At 37.8% G+C, this 12,013-nt stretch overlaps 2 protein-coding genes across 2 annotated transcripts in view; one reads left to right on the top strand and one right to left on the bottom strand.

The window, feature by feature from the left end:
* The window catches only part of LOC136871644 (neuroguidin), a 120,533-nt gene extending 111,829 nt beyond the window's left edge, over positions 1–8,704 (bottom strand). Inside the window, exons 1-2 of the mRNA XM_067145123.2 lie at positions 8,573–8,704; positions 8,206–8,346 (exon numbers count right to left, since the gene is read on the bottom strand). Coding sequence (XP_067001224.1) covers positions 8,206–8,346; positions 8,573–8,581 — 150 coding nt within the window. The 5' untranslated portion in view covers positions 8,582–8,704. The remainder of the gene's footprint in view (positions 1–8,205; positions 8,347–8,572) is intronic.
* A 300-nt stretch (positions 8,705–9,004) lies between these two features.
* Positions 9,005–12,013, top strand: part of VhaAC39-1 (V-type proton ATPase subunit VhaAC39-1) — a 40,483-nt gene continuing 37,474 nt past the window's right edge. Inside the window, exon 1 of the mRNA XM_067145122.2 lies at positions 9,005–9,240. Within this exon, the coding sequence (XP_067001223.1) occupies positions 9,120–9,240 (121 nt within the window). The 5' untranslated portion in view covers positions 9,005–9,119. The remainder of the gene's footprint in view (positions 9,241–12,013) is intronic.

Raw genomic sequence — 12,013 nt, 5'->3', positions numbered from 1 at the left:
CAGTTAAACTTGACAAGGAAGACAATTACATACACTAAGGCCGCTATTAGCCGTGGGCGACTAGTGGCGCAACAGGTCTTTTGGGGACGAGGGGATAGGAAAGGGTCAAGAGTTGGAAGGAAGTGGCCGTGGCCTTTATTAAGGTACAGTCCCAGAATTTGCCTGGTGTGAAAATGGGAAACCACGGAAAACCATCTTCAGGGCTGCCGACTCTGGGATTCGAACCCACTATCTCCCGGATGCAAGCTCACAGCTGCGCACTCCTAACCGCACAGCCAACTCTCCCGGTGTGCGAGTATAAAAAACGTTTACTACTCTTATATGGAAATACAGTATGCAATGCCCATATAAATTCAATAATCGTTTACATTTACAAGTACCATTGATCCATTATATGGCTCTATTAGTGAATTAAAGCTCAACTGGGAAACACTTGTTTAGTCGTATGTAGTTTCCCGTTATTTCTTCTTTTATGTGGCCAAGCAGTTTGCAAAATGACGACTTTGACATGCGCAGGTAATTGAAAAATTTACTGTCATCCCCATTTAGATTGTCAAACAATGTATAATATAATCCTCTAGTCAGCCGAGAAACAAATATAGGATGTTTCCGCACTTTCCTAACCCTTCAGTTTTTCCTTTTTAATAGATGCTCAAGAAGAAGAAGTTCTTCGTAGGACGCCATTCTCTCAACTGGCTATTCCCCGGTATGAACCGAACAAGTATTCACAAGTTGCGCTACTGATCGCCCGGTACTTAAATCCACTGGCAACTAGTGGCGCAACTAGTCGCCCACGGCTAATAGCGGCCTAATTGTTGAGACAGAAATAGCGTAACATCCGTAGCATTTCAATCAACCAGTAAACATGAGTAAGAAGAGACGAGCGTAATTAGATCTCAAGACAAAAAAAATATTATTACAAAAGGAATTTCAGTGAACCGAGAGAGTTGGCCATGCCATTAGGGTCCCGTAGCTGTGAATCTGCATTCGGGAGATGGTGGGTTCCAGTCCCAACGTCAGCAACCCTGAAGATGGTTTTCCGTGGTTTCCCAATTTCACACCAGATAAATACTTTTCTGGAGCTGTACCTTAATTAAGGCCACAATCACTACCTTTCCAATCTTAGCAGTTTCTCATCCTTCCATCACGAAAACCTTTGATGTGTTAGTGCAACGTCAAACCTCTAGAAAAAAGAAAACTTTCAGTGAGAAAAACTGACATGCAGAAAAACTCAAATAAGCACAACTATGCACAATAAACATGAAATTAGTTTTAACTGAGTGGGAGGAAAGTAGGAATCAAGGTGTGAAAAGAAAGCGAGAGTCAATTTTCACAAAGGTGAATGTTGTGGTAGCCTATATGAATGATTCAGGTGTGTTTGAGCAAAGAAACTGAATTAGTGAACCAGTGTTACAAGAGAAAGCACGAGAAATTGCGAAAATTCTGAAAGCTGAGATTCTAAAGCAGTTTGTGTATCACGGTGGAGTACAAGTGAGGGGATAACGCAATGGAACCATTTAAGAGATTTTGTTCCTTTTTTGAGAATATCGCAGTAAAGAAACTGTGCTAAATTTACACACACACACAGCTGAATGATTACCATATTTCCCAAAGCTGTAATGAATGTTAAGCCTGATCACATGTAATATCTCCAGGCAAATATTTAGTTAGAAATAACTTAGAATAATCAAAATAAAGACGTGTGCTATGTTTCTGAAAAAGGCACTGTGTGTCTCGAAGTATATGCATTCAAGGCTTGTATATGAGTTAACTCGTGAACCTTTCTACGTAGAGGATCTCTGTTGTCACCTACCGCTACCAACTACACCAACATATCTAGTTCATAGAGAAATTAAGAGCAAAGAAGAGAGACATATGGAGCGAATTTTACTCGACGGACGCAATGATTTACAGACTGGCAAGGAGGAGGATATGAGCTCAGACACTTGATTACATGCTTTGCAATACACGGATTTCATTATAAGCTGTATAAAACAAAGAAATTCCATCAACCAGACACGGACTGTGTATGTCAACGTTGTGGTAAGAGCTGTGAACGTTATCATGCCACGATTTGTACTTGTCGGCACGAATCGATGATAGCCTTCTGCAGAGATGACTAATGCTGTGTATTAATGTAAATATCTTTTGGTCATTGGCTGCAATAAAATATATTATTATTATTATTATTATTGTTATTGTTATTATTATATTTAAGGTAGATATTCTTTGTCATTAAATGTTTGATTAAACTTTATAACATTGTTTCAGTGGACACCTCTCATACTGGTCATTTCTCTGCTGAACCAATGGTGTCTACAAAAGAGAGGTTCAACTGTATCTACATAATCTTCTCTCCTTAAAGCCAAGTTTACACGGGGACAATACTGTACTGCCCTGTGTTCTGTTAACAGTTCAGTTGCACAGAACAAGACAATATTCACATATAGTAAATGACAGATCCAAAGAAACTAAAGAAAATGTTTCATTTTGTAAGAAGAAATGTTATACAATCAAACCTGCTCTAACACACCTCTCTAGACGGACATTTTTCCACGGAACCGATTTTATTTTACATAAGACACAGTTAAATAGGCCTAAGCCTCATTTAAGCGGACAACTTGAATTCCGGACAGCGCCATTAGTCTCGTTCACTTGTCTTAAGTGGACGCTTCCTTTCCAAAGGGCTGTCATTCTTTCTCTTAATATCATTCTGCAGGCATACATACGGGAACACCTTTCGAATGTTTGTACTATTTTGAGTCCAAGGAAAAAAACAAAAATAAACGTACATGGGAATGCTGAAGTATTACACATTGCGAATCTCATTTTTTGGTCTGCGGTGAATGTCTAGTGTACATTATAAATAAAAAAATATGTTAAAGATCCACCTTTTCACTACAACAAATATTTTGACTACAGTATTTTGTTTCTATATTCTTGTGAATATTGTGGAACATGTTTTGTGCTATGTGGACATCAGCTACATTCCATTTGTACAGATTAAAATTAACACAAAGAATAGGTCCTAAAAGCACTACATAAACACATACAGTAATTAAAACATTTTATCCATTTCAAAGTAAATGAATAAAAGAATAAAGTCTTGTAATTTGATATTTATCAGGTGTGTAGCACCTCTTGTTTTTTTTTTAGTAAGACGTTGCTAATAAAATTGCACTTACACACGTTGTTTAGTATTCTTCATACTTGTCTTGAACCTTAAAATATCTTCTTTTTAAACAATTTGAATTTAGAACTTATGTAAAAACATAGGAATATATCAACGGTCTGCTTGCTGTGAAGCAAGTCATTAAAACAAAATGGACCATATATATCTTTAAAGAGGTTAAAAATTCTGTGCACTACTGTAATGTCCGAAATCCTGTACTTCCTTCCCACAGCTGACTCACTTACTGCTACCTGCTGTACTGAAAGTTGTTCTCCGGAGAACACTGTGCCAAAAATCAGATGGCACGTCTCCTGTACCATACATCTTACACACTACATGGCAGCTTACTGACCTTAAAAGTTACCATTTATGTAGGCATGTATTATCATCATTATCCAATTCTATCATTACATGATGTGGCCTCTTTAAGTCGTGAACTCGGGCAAGTCTTTAGCAGAACTCTCCAGGTGGAACGATCTCGAGCAGTTCTCTGCCAGGTAGCCCTAGCTATTTACTTGATGTCTTTGTCCCATCTGTCTGGCGGCCTTTGATGATCTCTTGGAATCCATTCTAACATTAGCTTCGTCCATCTGTCATCTTTCCTTCGAGTAATGTGTCCAGCCCATTGCCATTTTAAGGTGGCTATTCTCTCAAGAATGTCATTAACTTTAGTGACCGATCTGATGTTATCTGCTCTCTTCTTATCTTTCCTTGTAAACCCCAGCACTGACCTTTCCATGCTTCTCTGCACTGTTCTAAGTTTCCCTTTCATAAATTCGTTCTGTGTCCAGGTCTCAAAACCATAAGTCAGCACAGGTAGAATGCACTGATCATAAACTATTTTCTTCAGATTTACTAGCATATTTGATCTGAAGACAGTTGAGTTTCATCCATACGCCTGCCATCCTAGCTTAATGCGTCGAAAAATTTCTGGTCTTATATTGTTATATTCTGAACACTCTACTAAATATATTTATTCAGTACTTAACATTATTTTATTAGAATATGGATTTGTTGCACAGCATGGCGTATCTATTCATTACAATGAAAGTCCCAATGAGAAGAACAGCTGTTCTCTCCAGAGAGTATACATCTCTGTGCCGTTACGCTGTTGTTACTAGCACACCCCCTTATACTTTTTCCTTCCCAATTTAACTTCGACATTGCCATCTCCAAAACAGCTGAGAACAGCTTTGGAGAGATTGGATCACCTTGTTTAACACCTCTTCCAACAGGGAATTCTGAAGTTGCTTCACCGACATTAACAAAGGCTGAAGAGGTCTTGTAGCACCTATTGTTGCTTGAGTAACACGTTGCTAATAAAACTGCACTTAAACACCTTGCTTAGTATTCTTCATACTTGTCTTGAACCTTAAAATATCTTCTTTTTAAACAACTTGAATTTAGAACTTAAGTAAAACCTGTTACAAACGTGGGTATATATCAACGGTCTACTTGCTGTGAAGCAAGTTGTTAAGACAAAATGGACCACATATTTCTTGAAAAAGGTTAAAAATTCTGTGCACTACTGTGCATGTATCACACATCTTCAAAATTACTATCACCCGTAACAGCAACGTTATAATTAAGAAAATTACATTTACAATAATTTTGATGCAATACAGAATGTTTCTACCACACATGTCATATCATACATAAGTGAATCACATGATGCTGGTTTCCACATCAAAGGAGAAAGTGCAGGCTGCTTTTGATCAACTCAACTAAATGGAGGGAGGTAGAATTATAACAAATGACAAAATGTATTATGAAGATCAGTCACTAACAATAGTGAACCATTGCAAAAACTTGGGAGTAACCTTACAAACGCAGTGAATGTCTTTCACGGACTCAGTCAATGAAAAGGTAGCAACAATAGCCACAATAGACACTATCAATCTCAGAAGTTTATCGCTAAATACTATTATGAAATTATTTAAATTAAAAGGCTCATCAACCATTACATATGATTCAGAGGCAAATCAGCAGTCTACAGAAGAAATGAAAGTAAACTTTAAAGAAAGCTTTTTATGTTTATTTAGTGTAATTAGCCGTGTTGACCGATTTACCTGTTCGCTTGTTATAGTTTCTACACTGAAGACCTTCGAGAACAATTGTTCTTGCCATCTACACATGCATATGCAGCCATAATGTAGTATCAGCTTCTGGTAGGAACAGTTTCTAACCTGCTACCTCTTGCAGCCCCTAGCACCTTAGAGAGTATACAAATAGCAGGACTTTATCTCTCCATCTCTCTTTCTTCTTTCACACTATTACTTTTGCCAGTTTGTCACTCACATTCTTAACTATTCCTATAAAATATTTGCAATGATCCATTTATACTCCACAAACTAATACTTCGAAACCTTCATTTATAAAAAGCATCATGACTGCTAGGTAACTCTGTGTATTCCTGGATGTCCAAGGATCTGTAGTAGTTAAACATATAGCGGGACCCAACAAAAAATTTGTTGACGAACGAGTGGCGTACACTCTTCATATACTGCCAGAATGATGGACGGGGAAATAAGTCGTATCAGGCAGAACGTTCCAGCGACGCAGATTGATCTTATGGCAACGATAGGATACGACAGGTCAGGACTAAGAATGAAGCAACCTTGGCCTTAACTGAGGAGTAGTCTCAGCATTTGGTTGGTGTGAGAAAGGGAAACCACCGAGAACCAACATCAGGGCTGTAGGCAGTGGGGTTCAAACCCACCATCTTCTATATACAAGTTAACAGCTATGTAACCCACACTATGTAGCCAAGTTGCTCAGTACATCCAGTATAAGTCTTAAAAAAACTCACATCTTCCACCATAGGAAATGGCTGGAAATATGTGATAAACAACTGTGTAAGTGGCTTCTCCAGCATCTTTTTCTATATATCACCCCTTTACATTTGTAATGGTAAAAATTATAATAGCAACTGTTGCTACACTGGCCCACAGTTTGCAGTTGCAGGAGGGACAGATACATGTGATGGCACTTGCAATGGCTTTTCAGGACCTGATATTTGAGTACCATGCACATTATCTGAACATGAAACTTTAGATGTTTTAAAAATCATCCCCTATTGTTGATATTATTATTGGATACCTTCTTTCAACGTGTTTCTTCAAAATACTGACAGTTTCCCTGTAAGTGAGTTTTTGTCCACAAAAATCATATTGGATATTTTGCTCATTGTCCACAACACAGCGTGAAACACGAGATGCAAAATGGGACGACAACGCGTACTGTTTCAAGGAACTAAGCTTCTGTATGTACTACCGCCGACAAGCCTAATACAAAGCACTAAAGAATATCTCTTATCTGCGCACTTTTTTGCGATAGATTTATACCCTAGTGCTGAATCGGTCAACTTCGGTTATCTTCGAGATTCGTATTGGCAACCTTTGAAACACAAACTAAGAATCGCTTACGATCGCTGTGCGACATCTGACGTACACTTTGCGTACTCATACTGTTGTTTACACAGCAAAGCCAAACTATAGAATTCATGTTAGGAACACGTTTCGCATTGAGAAATGTTATATAGTATTATAAATTATATTGTGTGTGCGACACAGTTGTTGGCGTAAGATAATAAAAATTTAGAAAATTCATATCGATCGATCATATTCTCAATTCAATTCAGATTTCATTTCCATTCAGTTGGCAGTATTACCGGAACCGGCAGTGCTCCCTCCTTACTCCTCAACACAAAAAAGTGTGCGTACAATATAATGGGCCAGTAAGTAACAGAGTAGGAATGCCAGTGCTGCCTCTAAACTGTTACAAAATAATCAATTCTGCGCTGGAGTGCGCGCTTAAACAAACTGCTATGCTTACTAACATTTGCTAACCAATGAGAAACTACCTCCTTTCCTTGGTTTTGCTAAGACAGTTACTTTTGTATTAGGACTCCAGTGGAACATATTTCTTGGAACAGCTTTGTCGTATATATAAACAAGTTTTCTTTATTGCACTTCACTTCGTACCAAGAGAAAAACATAGCGACATCAAAGAGGATACAAAGAATTCACACACAGAGAAAATAAAGGCATCGTTAATCCTCCACATCCTCCCCACCCTGGTCGATCTCCAATGGTACGACCAGCTGTACCGGTCGGGTAATCTCCATTCCATCGCCGAGTCGGAAGACGAGAGTCCTCGCCTTTCCGTCACGGCCAGGTCTCACTCCAGTGATGTGAGCTCGTTGCCATATGTGACGTGGACGCAGATCGTCTTGAAGCAGGACGACATTCCCCTTCCGGCACTTCGTTGATCTTCTGTCTGGTTGCCGCACCTTGTGAAAATTCTTAGGGCGAGAAGGTACTCCTTCTTCCGCCTCTTCCAGAAGTCGTCTTGCATCTTTTCCCTTAGTCTTGCTTCTTTTCTCAGATCTGCGTAGATGCTAGGTTCTGGACCGTTGGGTTTGGTGTCAGTACGTTGGGACCGTCTTGTATAATTGGTCTGCTGTTGATGGCGGCTTCTATTTCTCCCAATACTGTTCTCAGAGTTTCCTCGTCCACTTGAGACGTGCCCAACACTTTTCTCAAGCATCATTTTGTTGTGCCCACCATTCGTTCCCACAAGCCTAAGCAAACTGCTATGCTTCCTAACATTTGCTACCCGATGAGAAACTACCTCCTTTCCTTGGTTTTGCTGAGACAGTTATTTTTGTATTAGGACTCCAGTGGATCATAATATTTCTTGGAACAGCTTACTCTGATGGAATAGGATGTATTATCATATTATGATATGTAACTCCCATATCTAGTACACAACCTCAGAGGTATTGTTACACGATTCGCAGTGTACGGATTTTACTATAGAAGTATTAATTGGCAGTGTATCTGTCGACTTTGTAACTCATACTGTAACAGATACCATTTAATGTTTCGTTGAAGGAGAACAGTGACCTAAAACACACGTTGTGTGGACGACAATTTTGCAAATTAATATTACTGTATTAAGTTAAATGCATGGTTTTCCATCTACGTCGGGACATAAAGATCTTAACTGAATAAGTATCTGATGACAATTACCTTATCCGTTGACATTTCGCCACTCTTAACACGCACCAGCATGTTGTCCACCAACCGAGTAACTTGCTGAACATTTTCATTCATTTCCCTCAATAGCTGGAACGCCTGAGGCAAATCCCTGTGGATTATTTCGTCCACGGCCTAAAAAAAATACACCAGTATGTAAAAAACTCAAATATGCAGGTATAACGATTAACAGCCAAAATATTTAATTAGCGCATTTGGCGTCGAAATGGACATTAAAAAAATCTGCCATCTTTTGACAAGTTATAAATATGAAGAAAAACATTGTCTCATTTACGAAACCGGGCTTCACAAACCAAACAATCCTACGTGAACACTGTAAAATTAGTTAATCAAACTATACCTGGACCATTTTCAACGAGTTTTGTGGTTTTATAGTCACATGGTACACAGATAAATCAACCAAAACTTCACTCCACGTGGGATCATACTTTACATTTTACAAGCCATTTTTTTTCATTCAGCATAAATACTTGTTACAACAAATGTATAAAGTATTTACTTTAAAAAACGAATGTAAGATATTAGCTTTATAAATTGTGATTCAATTTCTAAATATAATAAGAATGCTTCTAAAGCGTTAAAATTCCTGTAAATCATACTATGATAGATTAACAAACGTTATAGTAGTTAATCCATAGATGAATGATTAAATATTGTCCATTTAAACATCCTCTTTATATCAGTAGTTCCTTGCTGCGATACTGCGGGGTGGCGCCAGTATTCTGAGTGCGCAGTCTTCTCCAACAGTCTGTGGCGACTGTCAATTCTTGCGTGACGTCACTCAGTCATATGATCGAAAAGTGGGTTAGGCTCATTTTGTGCGAATATTGTTCTTAAGCTGTGATTGTTTTCTTGACATTTAACTACAGTTTCATCAGGAGTAAGATATGAAGGGCTGCCTGTTTAACATCGACGCTGGATATCTGGAGGGCCTTTGCCGTGGATTTAAATGTGGAATACTGAAACAAACCGACTACTTAAATTTGGTTCAATGTGAGACTTTGGAGGGTAAGTGTCCGCAACAACTTTGCGTTTGGGGATGGTTGAGTAGTTGTACTCCCTTACAAACAATAGTTTCCATCACTCTTCACGTGCACCGGGTGAGTTGGCCGTGCGGTTAGGGGCGCACGGCTGTGAGCTTGCATCCGGGAGATAGTGGGTTCGAATCCCACTGTTGGCAGTCCTGAAGATGGTTTTCCATTTTCACACCAGGCAAATGCTGGGGATGTACCTTAATTAAGGCCACGGCCGCTTCCTTCCAACTCCTAGGCTTTTCCTATCCCATCGTCGCCATAAGACCTATCCGTGTCGTTGCAACGTAAAACCACTAGCAGAAAAAAAAAAAAACTCTTCACGTGCATTAGTAGTTGTCAATTAGAGGTTGATCTTAGTTTCCTCCTAACTTACAAAGAATTTGTGAAATTTATAATATTGTGCTAGTGCTAGTGCTTGATTTACATTAATAAAAAAATAATTAATGAAGATAATATCGAAACAGACTTTCAACGTTGTGGGTTCGGATCCCACTGGTGTCCAGCTGGCCATTTTTGTTCTGTACTTAACATCTCTTCAACACGTACTACATGTACGTAACACGACCTAATACGTTGAAAGTCTGTTTCGATTACAATGCGGTCGTGAAAATTCAATATTCGAAGATAATATGGTATGATCAACATCATTTACTGTCTCACTAATGTTCACACACTCATTTCTTATGCATCGTAGGTAACTCATTACTGTTCCGTTTGAGAAGACTAAAATCTGCGCTTTCAAATCAAATCAAATCAAAATCTCTTTATTTGCAAATGAGGTGTCTACCTCGGTGGCAAATGGTACACTAAAATACATTATTGTCAAGCACTAAATTTTAAATTAACAGGAGACGAAGAAAATTTTCCTAGAATACAATATTATACAATTTACGCTAATAATTTATTCTATTAAACACACACATCATCCTTAATAAATTTATGTTGTTTACAAAATTCTACTTATAATATCTTACAAACATAGTCAACTCATATACAGTACGGTATGTGAAATTACTTCTAATAATACTATACAACTGGTATAAGATTAAAATTAACATTGAATTTATTTATATTTTACCCATTTTGGAACCTAAGTAGCATAACGACCTGCTGCGTCTTAACCAGAGCCCCTTTTGCCACCACTTTTCAGAGTTCCTGTGGCTTTCAGCAGTTATGCAGTACCACATTTAGGATTATCAATCAATCAGTCTCCACTGATCTGCATTTAGGGCAGCTGCCCAGGTGGCAGATCCCCTATATGTTGTTTACCTAGTCTTCTTAAATAGGCTAATTTTGAAGAATTTGGAAATTTATTGAACATCACCTGTCGTAAATTATTCCAATCCCTAACTCCTCTTCCTATGAAACGAATATTTGCCCCAATTTGTCCTCTTGAATTCTAACTTTATACTGTGACCTTTCCTACTTTTAAAAACCTCACTCAAACGTATTTGTCTGCTAATATCATTCTGTCATTCCATGCCATATCTCTACTGACAACTCGGATCATACCACTTTCAAGTAATAAATCTCATTGTAGACCGTATTGGACATCAGATATGAACATTAAAACCAGAATAATAGTTAACACCACCTTTCCAATACTTATCTTTCCTATATTTAGGAAATAAACATTACAACAGGCGTTGTAAGATGGGACATGTTTCGCTTAACAGTCGTAAGCATCATCAGCCGAAAATAATCTTAGCCTAAAGTTAGGTCAGGGCCCTGAACCTAGTGTCCTTAACATATATGGCACCCTAAGAATCAACATTTATATTTATAAAATGAAAATAGCCTTAAAATTAGTGTGAAAAAACATGGAATGTTACAACATGGCTAAGAGAAAAAACACAATCGAGTTGAGACAGAGGATAAGAACAGAAAGTAGGCTACAATACAGAGCTGGTAGTGAAATAATTAAAATCGTTAGGATATCATTGTTACCAGTCAGTCAATCAGAATGTTCAAACTTAAAAACAAGCGTGAAAATATATAAGAGTGTTCAGCATGGCTGAGTTAGAAAAAACACGTAATCGTGTTGCCAGAGGTAAAAACATAAGGTACAACATAGAGCTGGCAGTGTAATATCAAACTCATGGCTGCCAGTCAGTTAATAAGAATGTTCATATATAACAATTTCCATTTTCAGATTTCAGTTCACGCACTTGGCATCTTATTAATTTTTTTTTTCCGTTTTGGTCTTGAACTTCCAGCAAAAATGAAGCGGCTTCAGGCGTGATCAATCCTGTTTGAAGTGTTACTACTCCATGTCTGCTACAACATATGATTTCTCTCGCCCGTTCTCACGTATCTATACAAATCAAATCAAAATCTCTTTATTTGTAAATGAGGTGTCTACCTCGGTGGCAAATGGTACACTAAAATACATTATTGTCAAGCACCACTAAATTTTAAATTAACAAGAGACGAAGAAAATTTTCCTAGAATACAATATTATACAATTTACGCTAATAATTTGTTCTATTAAACACACACATCATCCTTAATAAATTTATATTGTTTACGAAATTCTACTTATAATACCTTACAAACATAGTCAACTCATATACAGTATGTGAAATTACTTCAAATAATAATATACAACTGGTATAAGATTAAAATTAACATTGAGTTTATTTACATATTTATATTTTACCCATTTTGGAACCTAAGTAGCATAACAACCTGCTGCGTCTTAACCAGAGCCCCTTTTGCCACCACTTTTCAGAGTTCCTGAAGGGCCT

This window comes from Anabrus simplex, chromosome 4, assembly GCF_040414725.1.
Source record: "Anabrus simplex isolate iqAnaSimp1 chromosome 4, ASM4041472v1, whole genome shotgun sequence".
In the NCBI taxonomy this organism is placed as follows: domain Eukaryota; kingdom Metazoa; phylum Arthropoda; class Insecta; order Orthoptera; family Tettigoniidae; genus Anabrus; species Anabrus simplex.
Note: the sequence above shows the minus strand (reverse complement) of the source record. Positions and strands in the feature narration are given on the sequence as shown.